We start from the raw sequence: 22,406 nt of genomic DNA, 5'->3' as shown, positions 1-22,406 counted from the left end.
GGCCCACCCGTAAAAGACTGATGCCATGCTTATGCAGTGAATGGGCCGGCTGGTTGATGTCTATGTGTACCTGAGCCTGCCCAGGTGGCTCTTTAACTCCACGCGGGGGTACACAGGTGGAGCGCGTGACGTCACGCGGCCTTTGTTTACCTAGCTGCGTCCTGACGCACGGCTCGGTGCTGCCCCGTTGCCATGGCGGCGGCGGGCGGCGTGACGTCAGACGGCGGAGTGGATACAGTGTATCGGGTGAGTTGCTCTCTGGATACTAGCGCGCCGCTTGTGAATGGCTCGCTGCGCCGCTGCTCCCGGGCTCTGCTCACTCAGCGCCGTGCTCAGCCTGCGCTCTCCGTCTCGCCCCAGTGTCATGCTGCGAGTGCAAAGCACGGCTGTCTACCCGTAAACCAACACCCCCCTCCCACCCCTCTCCTCCCTCCCTCACCAAGGCAGGCAACCGGCAGCCACAATGTCCAGGAGGAAACAGAGTAACCCCCGGCGGATTAAACGTGAGTTTGTCGCTTTGCCTGCTCTTCTGCTCACTTCACAAACTCTCCTGCCGTCTGTCAGCGCCGCGGCGTCTCTCCTCCCAGCTTCGGAGCCACCGTTTCCAGGCAGGTGTTCATGTTTCTGATCAGAAGTAGGAGGCACAGGATATATATTTCACAGGCGACCTCGCCAGCGAACCAGTGCAAGCTAAAAATAATCGGTCATCATTTACTTATCTGGTGCTTTTGTATCGCAGCAACAATCGCCAGCTCTCTCTATTCTCGATTTCTCCTCCTCTTAGCATGGGTTTGCTTTTGTTTTTTTACTTTTAAAAAAAAATAAAGCCCCCTCTTTTCTGATGACGACTCTATTTTTCTGCTAAAGGAAACATTGAACAAAAGTAGAGCTTGTTTGACTGTAGACTGGGTGATGAGAAAACACGATAAGCCGGAGGCTTGATCTAGGTCCTGATATAGATTGCCAAGTGTGATAACAGTTCTTATCAGTTCATACCAGACTGGAGAGGTACCGAGTGGGACGGTTATAGAAATACAAAGAAATTAAAAAAACAAAAAAAACCCCAGAAAGTCTGCTGATGTAATCGATGCCATCGTTAAGCTATTATATTAATACCATTGATTTCTTTACATGTAACATTGAGTTCATTGTATTGTGGAAAGGCGGAAAAGGCATCTGTAGATAGCTTTCTTTTTAATCATTTCACCACCTGGCATTAGGCTTAAACTATTTTTGTCGCTTGTTAATTTCATTAGATTCTGTGTAGCCTTCTTTTGACTTGCAATGATGCTCTGTGGCAGCTAGGACTCAGGTAGCAGTTTTTCTTAAGTTGTTTTCATCCGGTGATGAAATTAAATGTAGAACATTACATAACACTAGTAATTTATTGATCATTTGTGTAAAAGATACATCACAAGTGGCTCAAAGCAGTAGAACATACTTTATTCTTGTTTTCTTTCACCAACCAGGTTTAACAACTGGACAAATGTAGCAGGTCTTTGGACAGAATGTCCAGTTGTATATCGCATGAGCATTCATAATTAATGTTTAATGCGGAATTTTGAATTGCCAAAATTTGCCCTAGTGTTTTGAGTGACTGTCGCCCTAACACTGCTGTTATCAGTATTTTTTTTATTCTCCTTTTGTACTCGATCCCAAAGATGATTGGAAAAGATTCACAGGTGAAAGTTGCAAGAAAAATGACCCCGCAAATGAGAAAAACCGATGACCTGTTAGATTTCTGTTATTGATAATCCAGTGCATTGGTCAATCTTCTGCTTCACTTAAAGGTCATTCTGATTTAAAGGTTCGAGACTTGATAAACTGCTTAAAATGCAGCATCATTTTAAACGGATGACAAAAGCAGACAGATCATGTTATTTGAAAACAGTCAATAGCTTAAGAGTTTTGGGCGGTGGGTTGACTACTGACACTGACATGTTTTATAGAAATGTACATTGTGTCTTTTAAGATTGAACCTCTATTTGTTGGCAGAAGTTGATCTTGAACTGGATTTGAACAGCTTGCACTATAGCAGATACTAGGGGATATTGTGTATAACTGAGAAAATCTGATGCAAAATCTACTTGGGGAAATGTAGGTTTTGGTGGGAGGTAAAATAAACTCAAGTGGGACTTTTTTGAGTTTATCTTGCTGACAATTGTGTACAACATTATATAATGATCGACAGTAAGAAGTTAATAGAAAAAGAATCTTATGATTACAAAAGTAAAATTACATAATTGTGCAGATAACAAAAAGTGAAAATAATACCTATTTGGAAATATGATTGGTGATTGTATAATGTCTGTTATTCACAGATTACTGGAACAGTCAGTCCTCTCTCTGTGCTGAGTGTTTTTTTGAATAACAGTAATTATAGTAAAACGTACAAACTGAAGGAGTATTTTGACATTCTTGGCCTCTTTTGCATGCATTCTTGTATCCAGGTTGGCTTCTTGATCCAAAAGGCTGTATTTGAGATGTCCTCATAGTTAAGATACTGTATTTGTCTTTAATTGCAAGGTTAATGCTAAATGCTGTCTGGTAAGCTGGATAACTTTGATTAATGCACCGGTATTCATCGTTTTTGTGCAAACTTCTAAGTTAATGACTTGCCATTCAATGGTGCATTTGAAAGAAAATGTTTGGGCTTAACTGTCCTTTTTGTCAAAATAATTTCACATTAATCGTTAAAAGTTGCTGCTGATCATTTGGAAACTTTTAATAAATATTAAAACAAACTTTATGTGGCAACTGTAAGAATATCTAGTATCGGCTACATTGTGAAAGTAAAGAATGTAATGTACTTGAGATCATTTGTTCTTCATAATGTTTACAGTGTGTCTTTTTAGTGATTTTTCATTTGTTCTTTTTGTCTTATTCGTTTCCTGTTGTTTATTATCTAGCCTTTCGTCTCTGTCTTTGATTTTGCTCAATATTCGCTTTTCTCGTCTCTTCACCTAATTGCTTTCTCTAGGTGGTTCCTTACTTTTAAATTCTTTTTCATTACTTTTCCACAGTTACCATTTGTCGTCCTGGTTTTTTATTGTCTCTTTTGCTTCCTGCATTCTTTTTTTATTAATCATTCCAGTTCCCCTGTATTTCAATGATTATATATGTGTCTTTATGTATTTCACTCTCCTTCCCTCTCTCTGTGTATCCACTTCTCTGTGGTTCCACTTTTTGCTGCGGCTGCCATTATTGCTTTTCCCTTTTTTTTCCTCTCTTTGCCTCTCTCTCCTTTTTCTGAGCTGGATAGCATTCTCCTGGTGTAGGCCTCTTGGGCAGGTTTGCTATATGATAATGCAGAAAGTTGAACTGGCCCCATTACTATGAAGCGATGGTTGCATTGATAAGCTTTGATAATGGTGCAGATAGCAAGTACTAAGCGACCAATGGTCGAGCCTTGTCTTCCATTAGCATTCCGCTCCAGTAATCTGCACAGCTCTGACAATCACTTCTCCATTTCCACTCCTCCACTAGATAAGAATGGAAATACTGACTTCATGGGAGCTGATTAGGGTGTCTGGATTTCTCGATAATACCTTGATAAATTATGTTTCCTTTTTTTTAAAGGGGGAGAGTTAGAACTTCACGTCTATTTTTCCCTCTCATGGTGTTTTATTAAAGGAGCTTCCAGTCTGGTTGTGTAAAAAAAAAAAGAACCGTGATAAAAAGCAAAGATAAGGGTTGGACTGTTTTGTGTAGGAGTGCATATCAATGTTATCTATCTCTCTTTTTTTCACTTTACTGAGCAGCCTGTTGTTTTTAGCCTTATCACACTCCACCAAAATGCCAGGGAAAAAAAAAGCTGCCTGGATTATTCATTGCTTGATGATAACATATTTTTTTGTAATCTCTTTTTTTACATAAAATTAAATTTTTCAAATTAGGTCTACGCAAATAAGGTGAACATTCATGCATTAAGATAGGGTGTGATTGACTGTCTGTCTTCAGGGGAATGAGCATAGCATTTTCTGATGCCTTTTTAAAAATATTAATTTTGGACTGAAAGTGCTAATTGAGTCAGAGCTGAAAAAAAGAAAATTAAAAGTTTGGCAGTCTTCAGAATGACCATGATCTGGGCATTTGCTAGTCTGTCCATATTTCTTTGGGCAAAGTAATGCATTTACGCACAGCTTCTTGATGACTGTGTGTGGAGGAGGGAAAAGAATTTCTGTCTGATTGAGGGAAACCTTGTAGTGTTATGGCTGTCTGCCTTTGTTAAGTAGTATTACTTAGATCAAAAAACAGTCTGCACACTTTTACAGGTAGTGCCGCTCAAATTTGTGATGCAGCCATTTGTACTTCCAGCCTCATGACTGACTGACTGGCTGTTCCTCCTTCATGCTGAGCAATGCAATGCAATGCTTCTTTAACCCCATTCCAACTGGTTACTTACTCTACCTGTATCTGCTGCCTGCTTTCCATGGAGTTGACCCTGGTACAAAAGACAGCCCTCCTTTGTGTTTTTTGGTTTTCTTTTTCCCTTTGGGAATGGCTTAAAAAATAAAACATTAAACTAGATGGAGCTGATGTTATCAGTTTTGCCCTCCTGTTCACCAGGTGGGCAGACCAAAATTGGAGTTCCATGTTTGTGATTTTAAAAGTGATTTGAAATTAACTGGTGAGATGTTATCAGGTTTTGACTATTGAACAAAAATGACAATGAGTGGTATTTTGATGAAAATTAAGTCACTGTCATTGTATGCATAAAAGCTACCAGCGAAGAGAAAAATACTTCACAGTATCATGAATGTTTTTGGGAGCTATTGCCATCAAATCATTATTCGTAGTATCACATAGTAAAGCTTAGTTTTTAGTTTACTACTTTATTAGTGTCATCATAGACCCTTATTTTGAATAAAAAGTCAGCCATTGGACCAGAGGTTTGTGTTAACCAGAGAGCACCCCTCAGGGGAATTGATTGGCTAACATATGAATAAAGTCACAAGTATGAAGTCCACGATTTACATTAGCTTGGGTTGTTTGGTCAAGTTCATGATTCACATTCTTTAGGAACTATGAGGCACTGAGAGAACTGACTGCTCCAGTTTCGTTCCACACTAAAAATAATTGTGTGAATACTTACTTAAATGGAACAGCATCCTCTATAATTTAGTGATAAAATGTCATGTTATGTTGGAAAACAATGCCTTGATTATTTGTGGTACTGCTGCATATTAATGACCTAAGCAAATCGATTCGGTAGTGCTGTAGGCTGCTGACCTACTTTTTTTGGCTTGTGTCTTAATGTAATGAGCATTGGAACAGGAGGAGGTCATGTAGGTCCTTGAGCCTGTTCCACCATTCAGTTAGATCATGAGTGATATGATCAACTCCATTGACCCACATTTGTTCCATATTCCTTAACACTTTTAACAAACAAAAATCTATCTGATTTTGAAATTTTAACTGTGGAAGGGAGATACTTACTTAATTACATTGAAGGAGACAACAATATGTTGGGATGCCCTGATATTGGTATTAGTACACAGAATCCAATGGACCAGCATCTTACCTAAGGAAATAAAACTTTGTTATATAAGAATTAGGATTTTGAAATAAATTATTTGGGGGGCACGTAAGTTTTTCGGGTCAATGTAAGATGTGTCAGTGTTGGGGATTGAATATTTTTCAAAAATTGATGCCCAATATGGTGCACCACTGGAGCAAATGTAGCACGGAGAAGGTATTGAATAGAATATAAGAACCAGGAGCATAAGTAGGCAATTCAGCCCCCCGAGCCTGCTCCACCATTCAGTACGATCATGGCTGATCTTGTCTCGACCTCAGTTCCACTTTCATGCTCATTCTCCATAATCCTTCAATTAAAATCCGTCTGTCTCCTCAAATTTACTCAATGTCCTGGCATCTACCACACTCTGGGGCAGTGAATTCCACAGATTCATTACCCTTTGAGAGAAGTAATTTCTCCTCATCTCCATTTAAAATCTGCTTCCCCTTATTCTAAAACTATGACCTCTTGTTCTAGATTGCCCCACAAGAGGAAACATCCTCTTTCCGTTTACCCTTCCCTATTTTTATATTTTATTTCTTTAGGCAAAATAAATGCCAAAATTCCATGTGCCGTCCTTATTATCAGCTGTATTTGCATACTAGTTTTCTACAATTCATGCATGAGGATAATCAGATCACTCTGCACTGAAGCACTCTGATGTTTCTCTCCATTTGGATAAGTTGCCGTTCTAATTTTTTCAGCCAAAATGGACAACCTCTCACTTAAACTCCACCTGCCAAATTTTGGCCCACTCACCTAACCTATCCATATCCATTTGTAAATTGCTTATTTCTTCATTGCAGCTTATTATGCCACCTATTTTAGTGTCATCTGCAAACTTGGCTATAGTACCTTCTGTTCCTGTCCAAGTCATTAATATAGATTGTAAATAATTGGGGCCCAAGGACCGAACCCTGTGGCTCTCCACTGGTTAAATCTTGTCAAACAGTAAAAGACCCATTTATCCCAGCTCTCTGCTTTCTTTTGGTTAGTCAGTCCTCTGTCCAATTTAATATATTGCCCCTAACCTCATGTGATCTTACCTTGTGTATTAACCTTCTATGCGGCACCTTATCAAAAGCCTTCCTGAAGTGAAGATGTACTGCATCTACAGGATCCCCATTATCCACTTTGCTTGGTGCATCTTCGAAGAACTCTACCAGATTAGTCAAACACGATTCGCCCTTCATAAAACCATGCTAACTTGGATGGATTGCATTTTGACTTTCCAAATGTCCTGTTATTACTTCCTAAATAATGGATTCTAACCATTTCCTGACAGCAGATGTTAAACTAACTGGCCTATAGTTTCTTAGTTTCCGGCTCCCTCGTTTTTTAAATAAGGACATTATAGTAACATTTTTCCAATCCACTGGAACCTTACCTGCATCCAGGGAATTATGGAATATTATGACCAGTGGATCCACTACCTCTGCTAACACTTCCTTTAAGACCTGAGGATGTAGACCATCAGGACCTAGGGGCTTGTCTGCCTTCAATCCCAGTAGTTTGTTGAGTACTATTTCCCTATTGATGGTGATTGTTCCAAATTCCTTCCTTTCTATTACCTCTGCATTACCTGTTATTATTGGGATGGTGTTAGTGTCCTCCACAATGAAAACTGAGGCAAAATATTGATTTAGCAACTCCACTGTATTAGTTATTAACACCCCGATCTCATCCTCCAAGGAGCCAACATTCATTTTAACTACTCTCTTCCCTTTTATCTACTTACAAAAGCTTTTGCGATCCTTTTTTATATTTTGTGCTAGTTTTCTAAATTTACTGATGCTCTTTTTATTACTTTTTTAGGAACCCTTTGTTGATCTTTAAATGTTTCTCAATCTTCCAGCCTGCCTCTGGCCTTTGCAACATGGTATGCCTTCGTTTTTGTCTTCATGTTGTCTTTAACTTCCTTGCTTAGCCATGGATTTTTTTTTTGCTCTTACAATCTTTCTTCTTCTCTAGAATATATTTTAGTTGGGAGAAATTGAATATCTTCTTAAACAACTGCCACTGCTCATCAACTGTCCTACCTTTCAGCCTTCCTGCCCAGTCCACTAGGGCCAAGTCTCTCCTCATGTCTATGTAATTACCCCTTTGTTTAACTCCAGAATGCGAATGTGGGACTCCAGTTTCTCACTTTTGAATTCTATCATAATATGATCATTCTTCCCTAGAGGATCCTTAACTATGAGGTCATTAATTAATCCCTACTCATTACACAATACCAAATCCAGAATAGCCTGCTCTCTGGTTGGTTCAACAACTTATTGCTCCAAGAAACAATCACTAATACATTCAATGAACTCTCCCTCGAGGCTACCCTTGCCTGTCAGGGAGGCACGTGGTCCTCCTGCACATCATAGCAATAATGAGTCTGATAGGACTGGGAGTGGCACAATGGTCATGGGCACAGCAGGAGTGGCATATGTTTGCTCCTTGCCAACATCTTAAGTAGCACTTAGCATGGTTCCAGAAAATTAGCTCAGCTCGAGAGACCAACGGTGGCTAAAGTTCAGCAATCTGTAGCCAGACCCTGTCAGACTCGAGCAGCAGCTGGCCACAGTAAACTTAAAGATTCCCACAAGGACAACAGCTCTGCTGAAATGAGTGGCCGAGTACCTCAGAAGGGGAGTAGAATGCGGGACTGTGAAATAATGCATGATGAGTTGAGCACTTGGTTATCATAAATTTTGGGCCCGATTTTACCATTTTCATTTTAAGTGCTGAATCTGGGCGCAATTCAGATCCAACTTGGAAATCTGCTCTCAGGCGCCCCCATTAGCACTTAGCCTGAAAAAACATCGCGGGTCTGAATTGTGCTGTGGGCGGGGCTTATCGCACCCGAAACGATCGGAGCCCTGAACTGCGCATGCGCAGTTAGAAAATAATTTGAAAAAGAGCGCCCGTGTCAGATCGCTCCCGGGCCGCAGAAAGCCAATAAAGCGGCCCAGGAGCGATGGCCCGCACAGACATCGCCCTGCCCCCCTTATCCACCCCTCCCCCCACTACCCAGACCGATCGCGACCCCCTCCCCCCCCCCCAACCAGAGATCCATCTCACCCGCCTCCCTCTCCTCCGCTCCCTCTCCTCCACCCCCCCCCCGCTGAAAATGATTTGCCACCCGCCCCAGAGGTACGTGTGACCTGCCCCTCCTCCCCCCAGAGAACGATCAGCCCCCCCCCCCCCCCCCCCCCCCTCTCCGATCTGAGTCAGAGAGCCGTTGGAAGCTCTGAACTCACCTCTTCAGCAGCTGGAACGCCCAAAACAGACTCTTATTTAGCATGTCCATTTCAGCCCGATTCTGGATTGGCGAACGCGGTGGTAAAGGAGGAAATGCTGATAAAGTTGGGCGGGCACTTCATCGCCGTTGCGCCCGTTTCGGGCGCGAATCGGATTGCGGCAAAGTGGCCATCTGCACGGGCGTGGATCGCGTTAATGGCCTCGCGTCAGACTTTACCACGTTTTCGCACCCGCAATGGTAAAATCAGGCCCTTTATTTCAGTCTTCTCTTTGTAAACAAACTCCTCACATTTTAATATAAGGCCTTCTTTCATCCTAACTCGTTTATCAGCATTGTAAGGAAATCACTGATTGGTTGGACTGTGCTTTTTGTGCAGAACGTAAGGGGTGGTGAACGGAATAACAAAGATTATTAATACTGAAGAACTTACATCAGAGTCCCAGTTACACATGTGTCTGTGATTTGAATGTTACCCAAGGTCAGTGGCACGTCAAGTTCATGACCAGAATGGGCTGCCATGTTGATGTCCACTATTTTACTCGTATCGTGTTAGAATGGGGGGGCAGAAGACTCGTGGGCTATAACCTTACTCTTCAATTCTCTAGGGCACTCTGTTCTGCACAGCTGAAATCCTTCATTTCACCAGTCATCTTTGTTGCCTCTAAATGAAGTTGTTGATAAGTTGGAAAGATGAATAGTATTCTGTGCACCTTTCAGAAACTTAGTTGAGATTTAAAAAAATAAACATTATGCTATAATTATGAACTGTTAATACCAAATTATGATGTAGCTGGTAGAGACAGTGACCGAGTCATAAAATCAGAGGTTTACAGCATGGAAACAGGCCCTTTGGCCCAACTTGTCCATGCTGCCCTTTTTTTTAAACCCCTAGGCTAATCCCAATTGCCCGCATTTGGCCCATATCCCTCTATACTCATCTTATCCATGTAATTATCTAAATGCTTTTTAAAAGACAAAATTGTACCCGCCTCTACTACTACCTCTGGCATCTTGTTCCAGACACTCACCACCCTCTGTGTGAAAGAATTGCCCCTCTGGACACTTTTGTATCTCTCCCCTCTCACCTTAAACCTATGCCCTCTAGTTTTAGATTCCCCTACCTTTGGGAAAAGATATTGACTATCTAGCTGATCTGTGCCCCTCATTATTTTAAACACCTCTATAAGATCACCCCTCAGCCTCCTATGCTCCAGAGAAAAAAGTCCCAGTCTATCCAGCCAATAAAAACTAGGAAATCCCTGCTTCAATATATTGTCCATGCTGAATCAGTTGTTCTTAACCATTTTCTTTGGAATTTTGCACAAACGTTATGGTGGGTATTGTTCCATTTTAAGTCATTATTCATACAAATATTTTAATGTAGAACAAAACTGGAAAATGTTCATGCTGACAACAGTGAGTTTCCTTAGTATTGCAATGGCTAATCAATGAATGTGAATCATGAACTCTACCACACATCCTGTACTTTTGACATATAGTGAGGACAGGGCAAGGCACAAGTGTGTTCAAGGCCATAATTCGCATGTGAGTAGTCACATGGGTGAGATATTGGAGAATGATCAGTGCCTAACAAATTGTACCAGAAATCTGGTGTAAATCTAAGGACAAAAATATGGCCAAGTGCAAAGCTGTGTTTAGGATTTCACAGGCAACTGATACTGTATGTACCTTGCACCATGACCACAGCAAACAATAGTGTTTTTCTTAAATTGCCATAGCCTGAAGAGATGGTTTTCCCCATTGTCTCTGAAGCAACAACTTTAGAACAAAATGTGAATGGCTGCTAGTAATAGTTCTGGCCAACGTCATCCTTCGACTTTAGAGATCCGACTCTCCTTTCACTTGATGGAGCCAACACTCATCCTTTCTGATTTCCTAGTAATTTATGATTTTCCAAGAAATGCGTCTGATGAATATGCAGCAGGTGTTCTAAAATATTTTAAATTGCAAACTGTTCCTGAATTGTATGTTATGCTGTTGGAAATTTGTTGAATGATTTGCTTAGCTTAGTTGACATGAAAGAAAATGCTTCTCTCAAAAAGGATAAAATTGATTCAATAAATAAACAAGCTATTCTGAAATGTTCTTGTGCAAATTAAAATAAGGATTAACACTTAGCACTGTACTCCTATTGTTAAATCAACTCAATTTCTATTTCATATTCTTTGCATTTTATTAAGATTGGGTTCGAGGACTAGATTTATGGCACACTTCCATTGTACTACAACTAATTCTTCCTTTTATGTTACTGTTGATTCTTTGGTCCACTTCTCCCTGTTCCTTGGTAATTTGCATTCACCCTGCTATTTTTTCCTTTCCCTCCGCTGCTTTCCCACTTGCTTTGCAGTCTTTTTTTTCCTGCTATACAATGGATATCCCTCTCTCCCTTCTCCTTCAATCTTTGTTGTTTTAAATTTAATTTCTTGTTTGATTCTTCTTTGTAATTCAATCTCTCCTTTCTTAATTATTCTTGTTTATGTAGAATTTGTTTCTTATCCTATTCCTCTTATTGTCTTTTTTCATTCATTTTCCTCCCCCAACTAACTGATGGGAACTATATTGTGTGTTCTGGGAGCCACATATTCTCAAGTGAAACAATCTATTGTAATCTATCACACTTTTATCTGTACTATCTGAGAACTGAAAATGGCCTGGCCTTGCAATGGCGCCATGCTTGTAAGCTGATAAAGTTACAGAGTTCACTGGTGATGAATGTTAAGTAACTACACCCTCATTAGATAGGATATGGACTTGGCAGAAGGACTAGGTATTTGAAACTAAGCTACTCTGCATCTTAATCACTGGCTTTTTTCAGGCTTCCTCTCAACAATAGTCCTCGAACACATTGACTCATACAGCCCTCAGAAGAAATGTTTATTCCAATCAAAATGTGTTAATTAATCACCCATATCTAATTGAGGATCTTTTACTATTTGCTATTTCATCAGTTTAAAAATAAACTGAATGGCTGGGTTGCTATAGATACATGATGGAAAGGTCAAACTGAGTTTACCTTATCGTGATATGGACAGTTACTAATTAGAGATAGGTATTGGATTGGCAAAGTCTAACAGCAGTTTTACTCATTATCAATGATACACACCAGTGTAATATTAAAATTATCTGGAAGTCTCTGAAGGTACAAGTAAATTGAATGCACCTGGTGTTAGCTGTTAAGTGAGTCATTTGATGTATTGATGTCTTAAGTTGAGAGCTCCGGAGATTGTCTTAAAGTATTTCATAACATGATGGCATATTTCACATTCAAAAGATTATATATCTTATTTAGTTGTATTTTCCTAAATACGAAGGTGAATTAATGCTGAATTTTTGTACTTTAGACATCAGATTTCATCTTAATTTAAAATGGCATAAATTGGAATTGTGCCTTTTTACGAAAAAGCTTCACAGTTGTGTCTATTTGTAAACTATTATTTGAAACAGTGGCAGATGATGAATGCTCAGTCTGTTTGTTTTTTTATGTCTTATCTATACAACACCCTTTTTATACATAGCCCTAACTTTCGAATAAACTGAACTTAGTTCATGGAAAATAAATTATTGCTAACTTATTAGACTTTATAATGGAGCTACAATATGAAATTAAACAATTTTAAATACCATTTCTTTACAGTTATACAATATTTAATATATTTAGGAGCTTGCAAAATGTACAGAGCTTCAGCATTTTGTATTGTATCCAGATAACACTAGAACTGAATGAATGAGCAATTATTGTCTGCATCTATCTGTCCATTCTATGACTACAGGACTTCCCCTATTAATGTTTTTGCACAGGCCAGTAAGTTAATGGAAAAGTGATAACCATTGACTCTATTAAATTTAAGGGCTGCTACTTATGGAGGAATACAATAGGCTTAATTTACATCCATCATTGTGAAAAATTCCAATTTTCAAAATGGTGATTAATCAAATGTATTGAAGTAAGTCTGCTTTAATTTTTGTATTTCACTTTTTGACCTACACCCTGGTTTTAACTATTGATTAAAATTAAAGCTCTTCGAATTGCAAGGAAGAAGTCGAGAGATTTTACTGCTGCTCTCCACACCTGTTCTGCAGTTTAGCACAGAAAGTGATTTGTACCTAAACCTCTCAATCTGATACCGCAGGAAGAACTTCCTCTCCATTTTTCTCTTTTTCCTTTGGCTGAAAAAAGAAAACAGGAAGGGTGCTTGGCACCTATTCCTAAAGCAGCCGTTTGCAGCTATATTGTGTGAAAGCAAGCTCATTTACTCATGGTATATCTAAAGTTAACAAAATCAAAGAACATTCAGTGGCATTCTCTGAGGGGAATAATTTGTTACATTTAAAAGAAAATTACTATGCAGACAGAGGGCGAAGGTTGGATTTGGCAACAGTCTGTCCTGGCGATGGTACACACCTTTGACTATTTTTCCCTGATCCCGTCAACAACTGTAGCTGAAATGGTAGCACTGTAATCTCATCTTGGTCTTCTGCTATTGCTCTTTTGAATAGACCATAGGTGCAAGTGGAAAAACGGCCTGTTGTTTCCCTACCCACAAGCAGTATTGAAATTCAGCTGTGTGCGGTTGAAATTCCATCTTAATGCTGCATATTGGATCTTGATGCTAAAACAACTTGTGCTACCTAATTGTTTCCATCAGCATTGATCTGATTATGCTTTAACAAGTCAGGCAGTGATGCGGTGTCTGGATGCATAACGGGAATTAACATGTTTATTAAAATTAACTCCTTATTCCACATGCCATTTTTCCATCTTAGTGTCATTTTGCCTTTTAAAAGAAATGCATGAGGAACTCATGATGTGACTTGCCTGGCAAATTGAAAATGATTATCTTTTTGCGGAGGGTCTTAGTCAGTGTCTTGCCAAATGGCCTGACTGAAACGGAATATTCTTAGTGTCGTGAATTGCATGCTGCCCAATCAGTCTTTTTTGGGAACATAATATTGGCAAATCATTTGATGGAATGGACTTTTGGGTCGTAAAAATCAATTTAAAGATTGCATAATCTGCTTTTCAGATCTCCATTTGCAACTTCACTGGTGAGAATAATGCAAACGGCACTTGTAGATATCATCGATTAGCTTAACAAAATACATGATGCATATGATCACTGACTTGGAAATTGGAGGTACTCTCCTACTTATTTGGCAATTTCTTCAACATCTCACAATGTTCCGCCCATTTCTTCACCTTTAAAATCTTCAATCTCTGTTGCCTTTCCCAAGTCATGTTCCTCATTGCTCTCCTCCCTCTGCTTCTGCACTGAGAAACTCCTCACCCTCAGTGATTTCAATCTCAGTTCCAATTCACTTTGTCTTGCCTTCTGATTTCACGGCTCTGCTGTGTTTTCTGAACCTCATTTTCCACATAAACACTCATATCAATATTCACAGTAATTATTTCTGTTGCCATCTTCTGTAGCCTCTGTTCGCCCATAGTTTCAATTGCAGCTATGACCATTTATCACCATTTTCTTGTTTCCTTCATCAACTGCTTCGCTCTACCCACTTTTAACTGCTTTTTCTGTGCCAGGCACTTTCAAATGTAACATTCCTTGTCTGTGGCCTTCCATTTGCCATTAATGTAAACCTTGATCTTTGATCTGCTCAACTGCTGTTCATCTTTATTATTAATGCCCTTGCCTCCAATCAAACCTTCAATCTTACACATTTTTTCCCTCTTGGCATGGCCCACATCCCCCCTTCCACCGCCACAAGTTCAAGTGGCGTAGACTTGAGCATTTAGCCATGCATCACCAAATCTGGCTGAACCACAACAAGCAGCACCAGGCCCCTCTTTATTCTGCCAAAACAGCATTATGTCCCACCAACTGTCTCCTTGTGCTTCTCCCCATCCCCTCCACCATCACTTCTAAGAACATGTGTGCAGAGCTCATGTACATCTTTGTTGCTAAGAATTGAGACTATCCAAAATTTTTCTTCCTGACCACAAAATGTGTTACACGCTAGAGACAACTATTCTACTGTTGTCCTGGCAGGTTTCAAATTCTCTCTCCTTTGTAATCGTTAACTCATCTTTCTGCTGCCTATATATCATCTTGTACCAATCCCCCTCATATCACTCCTGTCTTTGCTGACATACTTTGGCTTCCAGTTCTCTGACATGTTACATTTAAAATTCTCATCATCATGTTTGAATGGCTCATAGCCTTGTCTTCTAATCTCCTCCAGCCTTACCGCTCTGTCAAAACTCAATTGACTACCCACTTGTGCATTTCCCTCTCTTTGCTCACCCATTAATAGGTATGCCTTCAACCATCGAGGCTCCATGCTTTAGAATTTCCTTCCTAAATTGTGTCATTTTAATTATTTTCAGATCCTCTTTAAAACGTATCTTTTTAACATCCATTGTGGAGAATGATAAGTCATGTCTGACTAAATTGGTTGAATGTTTAGAGGATGTCACAAATAAGGTAGCATATATGTTTTTTCTCTATATTGACTTCACAAAGGCATTTGATTAGATTTCACACAAGAAATTATGAACAAAAATAAGAGCATGCAGAATTGAAGGTAGCCTTTCGACTTGGGTTGGAAATTAATTGGGAGATGGAAAGCAGAGAGTGACGCTGAAGGGCAGCCACTCTGGCTGGATGTGGCAGGTGGCATTCCACAGAGATCTGCTCTGGAGCCTCAAATTTGCATCAAATTTATTAATGACTTGGATCAAGATCTTAAAGGTTGAGCATCTAGGTTTGCAAATGGCAGTAAGTTAGGGATGACAGTAAGTTGTCCAAATGGGAGCAGGAAATTTCAAGGGGACATGAACAAATTGAATAGATAAAACCTGATGCCAACCATTTTGGAAAGATGAATTTAAGTATCGTCTCAAAAATTAGGAGCTTTAGAGGAGCAAGGAGATTTAGGAATCAACATGCATGAGTCATTTAAACTGTGAAGAGTGGTACAAGGAACTATCAAAACACCAGTACTCTTTTATCTTAAGTATAAAGAAGAGGTAGTTATAATTGGTCAAACCCATCTGGAGTATTTTGTTCACTTTTGAGCACTGCGATTCATCCAGGATATATTGGAGTAAAAACAAAAAAAATGCTGGAATCACTCAACAGGTCAAGTAGCACCTGTGAAGATTGACGAGTTAACATTTCAGATCAATGATCTTTCATCAAAGCTCATGATATATTGGTCTGGAAGGGATGCAGTGCAGATTTGCCAGAATAATACTGGACCTGAGGGTTAAATTATATGTGGTGAGGTGATCTAATTGAGGCACTTAAAATGTTAATTATTTGAAAGGATGAGCTTAAATCCGTATCTCAATCTGCATCTAACCCTGTTCACCAGTGCCCTTCAGCAGTCGTAAATCCAAGTTCTGGAATTCCCTCCTTTTAACTTCTCCATTTGGTCTTCTCCTTTAAGGATTGGATACAGTAAACACAGAGAACCTATTTCCTCTTCTAAAGGGATCAAGAACAACAGCACATAATCGTAAAATTAGAGCCTTGACATCCAGAAGTGAAATCAGGAGGACCCATGTAAAAATCTGGGGGACATTTCTCCCAAAAAGTTGCGGATGCTCAGATAATTGCAAAGACAGTGGAGATAGATTTTTGTGAGGCAAAGATATCAAGGGATATGGAACAAAGATAGGTAGTGTTGACCCTCACCAATACCCTCCAAAGACATGATGCTAGGTTTGAAAACTAACTGATCCAACCCCACCCTAAAATGACCTCATTTGATCACTTCCACTGCCTGTGTTGTCAGACTCTATGTCCAATTACCAACCCTAAATGAGCCACCGTTCCTTCCAATTAAATATTGTGAAGATTGAAGCCATTATTTTCAGTCCCCATTACAAATTCCATTCCCTCACTACCAATTCCACCTGACTTTCCTGGTCACTATCTTGGATGTAATCAATCTATTTGTAAGTTCAGCATCCTATTTTGCTTTGAATTGTGATTCATATCCTGCCCTATCACAAAAACTACCAACATCCACCTCCCTAATGACACTCCTCTCTGCCTCTCCCCAGCTGCTGCGGAAACCTTCATCCGTGTTGTTGTTACCTCCAATAACACTGAAAAATGAGAGGCAAAGGTAATTTAACAACTACAGCAAGATGCATTTATAATCCACCTTTAATCCTACAGTCAATCTGCATCTAACCCTGTTCACCAGTGCCCTTCAGCAGTCGTAAATCCAAGTTCTGGAATTCCCTCCTTTAACTTCTCCATTTGGTCTTCTCCTTTAAGGATTGGATACAGTAAACACAGAGAACCTATTTCCTCTTCTAAAGGGATCAAGAACAACAGCACATAATCGTAAAATTAGAGCCTTGACATCCAGAAGTGAAATCAGGAGGACCCATGTAAAAATCTGGGGGACATTTCTCCCAAAAAGCTGCGGATGCTCAGATAATTGCAAAGACAGTGGAGATAGATTTTTGTTAGGCAAAGATATTAATCCACTGAAAACTAACTGATCCAACCCCACCCTAAAATGACCTCATTTGATCACTTCCACTGACTGTGTTGTCAGACTCTATGTCCAATTACCAACCCTAAATGAGCCACCGTTCCTTCCAATTAAATATTGTGAAGATTGAAGCCATTATTTTCAGTCCCCATTACAAATTCCATTCCCTCACTACCAATTCCACCTGACTTTCCTGGTCACTATCTTGGATGTAATCAATCTATTTGTAAGTTCAGCATCCTATTTTGCTTTGAATTGTGATTCATATCCTGCCCTATCACAAAAACTACCAACATCCACCTCCCTAATGACACTCCTCTCTGCCTCTCCCCAGCTGCTGCGGAAACCTTCATCCGTGTTGTTGTTACCTCCAATAACACTGAAAAATGAGAGGCAAAGGTAATTTAACAACTACAGCAAGATGCATTTATAATCCACCTTTAATCCTACAGTCAATCTGCATCTAACCCTGTTCACCAGTGCCCTTCAGCAGTCGTAAATCCAAGTTCTGGAATTCCCTCCTTTAACTTCTCCATTTGGTCTTCTCCTTTAAGGATTGGATACAGTAAACACAGAGAACCTATTTCCTCTTCTAAAGGGATCAAGAACAACAGCACATAATCGTAAAATTAGAGCCTTGACATCCAGAAGTGAAATCAGGAGGACCCATGTAAAAATCTGGGGGACATTTCTCCCAAAAAGCTGCGGATGCTCAGATAATTGCAAAGACAGTGGAGATAGATTTTTGTTAGGCAAAGATATTAATCCACTGAAAACTAACTGATCCAACCCCACCCTAAAATGACCTCATTTGATCACTTCCACTGCCTGTGTTGTCAGACTCTATGTCCAATTACCAACCCTAAATGAGCCACCGTTCCTTCCAATTAAATATTGTGAAGATTGAAGCCATTATTTTCAGTCCCCATTACAAATTCCATTCCCTCACTACCAATTCCATCTGACTTTCCTGGTCACTATCTTGGATGTAATCAATCTATTTGTAAGTTCAGCATCCTATTTTGCTTTGAATTGTGATTCATATCCTGCCCTATCACAAAAACTACCAACATCCACCTCCCTAATGACACTCCTCTCAAAGGTATTAATCCACTGTAGGGGCGGCACGGTAGCACAGTGGTTAGCACTGCTGCTTCACAGCTCCAGGGTCCCGGGTTCGATTCCCGGCTTGGGTCACTGTCTGTGTGGAGTTTGCACATTCTCCTCGTGTCTGCGTGGGTTTCCTCCGGGTGCTCCGGTTTCCTCCCACAGTCCAAAGATGTGCGGGTTAGGTTGATTGGCCAGGTTAAAAAAAATTGCTCCTTAGAGTCCTGGGATGCGTAGGTTAGAGGGATTAGTGGGTAAAATATGTGGGGGTAGGGCCTGGGTGGGATTGTGGTCGGTGCAGACTCGATGGGCCGAATGGCCTCCTTCTGCACTGTAGGGTTTCTATGATTCTATGATGATTTCTATGATTCTATGATTCAATCTCTTTAAACTTAAGCTCATTCAAAACTCTGCTGTCTGTACCCACACCAAGCCCCATTCACCTACCTCCCTTCATTTGTCCAAGACCAAAGCTCTGGAATTATCTCCGTTAAAACTCTCAGTCTTGCTCTTCTTTAAGATGTATTTTAAAGCCTACTTCTTTGACCAAGTTTTTGGATATCCATCCTAATATCTCCTTTTTTAGTTCAATCTCAGTGATTGCCCGATAACGCTCCTTTGAAGCAATTTAGGACATTTCTACCTCTTTTTAAAGGTGGATTATAAATGCATCTTGCTGTAGTTGTTAAATTACCTTTGCCTCTCATTTTTCAGTGTTATTGATTGTGTGTACAGTATAAACTTTGCACAGATGGTTTGATAGTTTGCAAAGATAATTGGTTCATTATTAATACCATAGAAATTTAAATCCAGCAAATACAGTAAAACCCTGTGATGATTTGGATTTCTTTTTGTCCAAACTTTCATGCTGAGAATAACTTGTGTAAATGCAAGTTTGTTTTTTTAGTACCGTACAGCCAATGAAGTACTTTTGAAGAATAGTTACTGTTGTAATGTCAGCAGACATGATGAGCAATTTGAGCTCCTGCTCTGTTCTTCAAATAGTAATGTGGGCTCTTTTGCATCCACACATAAGCAGATGGGGTCTTGGTACTGCACTGGACTGTCAGCATAGATTTTTGGTCCTCAAGCCCTATAATGGGGCTTAACCTGGAACCTTGTGATGCTACCAACTGACTTGTGGCTGTCACTTGGCAATTGGATATATTTGGGTTTCAGTCTTCCGTGTAAGTGATTAAGTGCAACCAGATTTTTAGTGAAACCCGTTATGGGATTTTTGTAGGCAGGGTTTGTTGCCAGATTATGTAGAAATGAGCCGTTGTGAAAGTTATTTTTAGTTTCCTTAATGTCAGTTTGTGCTTATGCATGTATAATTCAGGTTTGTGGATTTGAATGCACAGACTACATTTGGGTACAACAGCACAGGATTTTGCTCAGTAGTTATCCAGAGGAATTGGAAGCTTGGCCACCTTGATCACCTAGCAGTTTTCTGCTTGTGTGTCTATACCAATGCACAATGAATGATATCTTTCCACTAGCTCCAAAAGGATAATGTGAAGAACTGTGCTTATCTCATTGTGCTTATAACATATATTTAAAATAAAAAGTTGAATAAATTGTACTATGACAGGAATGTTGACACACCGGAAATGGTGTTTTCACTGAAGACCAAACTGGAACCTGCTTGAATTTGCTTGTTGGGGAAAATTGGAACTTGTTTATTTGCATCACCTTATTGCCTTTAAAATGCAATTTTATACAGTAATTTTTTTAAAGTTCACATTTCTGATTTAGACTTATGGTGGTCTACAGCGCAGAAAAGGCCCTTTGACCCATCGCGTCTGCGCCGGTCAAAAACCGCCACCTAACTGTTCCAATCCCATTTTCCACCACTTGGCCCATAGCCTTGCATGCCTTGGCATAGCAAGTGCACATCTACATATTTCTTAAATGCTATGAGGGTTTCTACCTCCACCACTCTGTCAGGCAGTGAGTCCCAGACTCCCACCACCCTCTGGGTGAAAAAAGGTTTTCCTCACATCCCCTCTCAACCTCCTGCTCTTTTACCTTCAACCTATGCCCCCTGGTCCTTGATCCCTCCACCTAAGGGGAAAAATTTCTTCCTGTCTATGTTATCTATGCTCCTCATAATTTTATACAACTTAATTATGCCCCCCCACCCCCCGTCTACCCTACTCCAAGGGAAACAACCCCAATCTGTAAAATCTCACATCATAACTAAAACTTTCCAGCCCAGACAACACCCTGATAAATCTCCTCGACACCCTTTCCAATCCAGATCCCTCCTATAATGTAGACTCCAGATGTGCACACAATACTCTATCTGTGGCCTAACCAACAATTTATTTTATTCTTGCAAGTGTGAGGAATATCAAAAAATTGTCACCGACGAGCAGAGTGAAAATTGCTGGAATTGAAGCTTTGATCATCAAAAAATTAGAAACTGTGAAATACTTGAAACTGTGGCGAGCGTATGAAGAGTGTTTTAATGTGTAAAGTAATCTTCTCATCTATTCAGACTGCTTTTGTAATAGTTTCCTTTCCAGTAAAAGAAATTAGGTTTCTAACATTAATTAACATGCCACAGAGTAACTCAGCAAACATCATCCATGAGTCTTATTAGTGGTTCCATTAGGTTCAGTAGACTAGCATTCTTTATTGTAATGGGCAGATGCAGTTTGGAGATATCTGATATTTAGAAGTTAATTTACCAAGCGTTATGGATGAATTTTCAAACATTTCATGATTCACTTTGAGGGCCAAGATGGATGGACTACATGGAACCCCTCACTGAAGCTCGGAGATTTCTACTTCATTTGGCAGCCTTTTATTAAGGCCTCATTGAATGTGCTAATTTGTGTACAGTTGCCGAGAATTTTATGTTGTTATCACTGCCCATATGGAACGTGTTTGTGTGTGTGTTTATGTGTGTGTATATATACGATTTGTCAACTATAATCTGGAAAATGGAAACTTCAAAATACTATTCAAACAGCTGAAAGAAATGACATGTAAAATGCTGCCGACCATCCTGTCAGGTGGGCTGCCATCCTTAAATACATTTTCCTTTTGTTCTCCTTTAAGCTAATATGTTCCAACCAATGGCTGTAGCACACCGCCAGCATGGTGATATTTCAATGAAAACTCTCTTAGGACCTCAGTTCTAACCTTCATTGTTGCCTCTTTCCCTTTATCTATCCTGCTGGACCCTCTCCAGTTATAAATCAGCAGCAGGAGCTCGGACTGAAGCTGACATTCAGAATGAGGAGTTATCATTAAAATATCAGTGTTGGAGGAGTGAAGCTGACAGCAGCAGTCGATAGGAATTCAATGTTGCTGCTGGGTCCATTGGTCATGATAAAATTGCTTCACTGGGAAGAAGATCTGAGAAAGAATGTGACTAGTGCATAAGACAAAAGTGGAGCAATTTTTAAAAAAAAAGTAGGAGAGGGAGTTTGTGACCTGGTGCTTGGGTTGGGTTGGGTTGTTAGAATAGCGGCTGGGTGGTCTGCTCCCCTAATGCCACCTGTCTTGTTCGTCAATCATACTTCTGAGTCATTGGAGCCTTCTCTGCATTGTCAGCTTTATTGTACTTTCCTTGTGTGCTATTCAACTGCAACCATTTACAGATCCTCTGAATCTTGGCTGCATCATTTATTTCTTCTGTTATTGCTGCCTTCAGTCACGCCTATTTCACTATTTCTGTCACTTAATCAATTCCTGGCCGTGACCTCATCAGACATTTTTCCCCATCACCTTCTTCCTTATAAGCTGTTCATCTGTAACATCTCCACATCATCTGTAACATCCCAGGGTTCTGACAAGACATCTCGAATCTGACATGTTAACCCTACCTTTCTCACTCTACAGATGCTGACCTGCTGACTGTTTCCTGCACTTTCTGGTTTTAATTTAAGAAATAAGGGATCTGTTATCATCTGACGAAGGAGCAGTGCTCTGAAAGCTAATGGTGTTTGCTACCAAATAAACCTGTTGGACTTTAACCTGGTGTTGTTAAAACTCTTACCATACTGGGAGTACAGTCGTGATCACTAA

At 40.0% G+C, this 22,406-nt stretch overlaps 1 protein-coding gene across 4 annotated transcripts in view; it reads left to right on the top strand.

Annotated features, from left to right (window-relative positions):
• Positions 1–228: 228 nt before the first annotated feature.
• Positions 229–22,406, top strand: part of zfpm1 (zinc finger protein, FOG family member 1) — a 202,959-nt gene continuing 180,781 nt past the window's right edge. For 3 of the 4 annotated variants that reach the window (XM_078210739.1, XM_078210737.1, XM_078210736.1), the window contains exon 1: positions 295–503. In XM_078210739.1, the coding sequence (XP_078066865.1) occupies positions 464–503 (40 nt within the window). In that variant the 5' untranslated portion in view covers positions 295–463. Of the gene's footprint in view, positions 247–294; positions 504–22,406 lie in introns of those variants that run through there. The other variant, XM_078210738.1, reaches the window with a different exon arrangement.

The sequence above is a fragment of the Mustelus asterias genome, chromosome 4, assembly GCF_964213995.1.
Source record: "Mustelus asterias chromosome 4, sMusAst1.hap1.1, whole genome shotgun sequence".
NCBI lineage: Eukaryota > Metazoa > Chordata > Chondrichthyes > Carcharhiniformes > Triakidae > Mustelus > Mustelus asterias.
The sequence above is the reverse complement of the archived record's forward strand: the minus strand, read 5'-3'. Positions and strand labels throughout refer to the sequence as shown.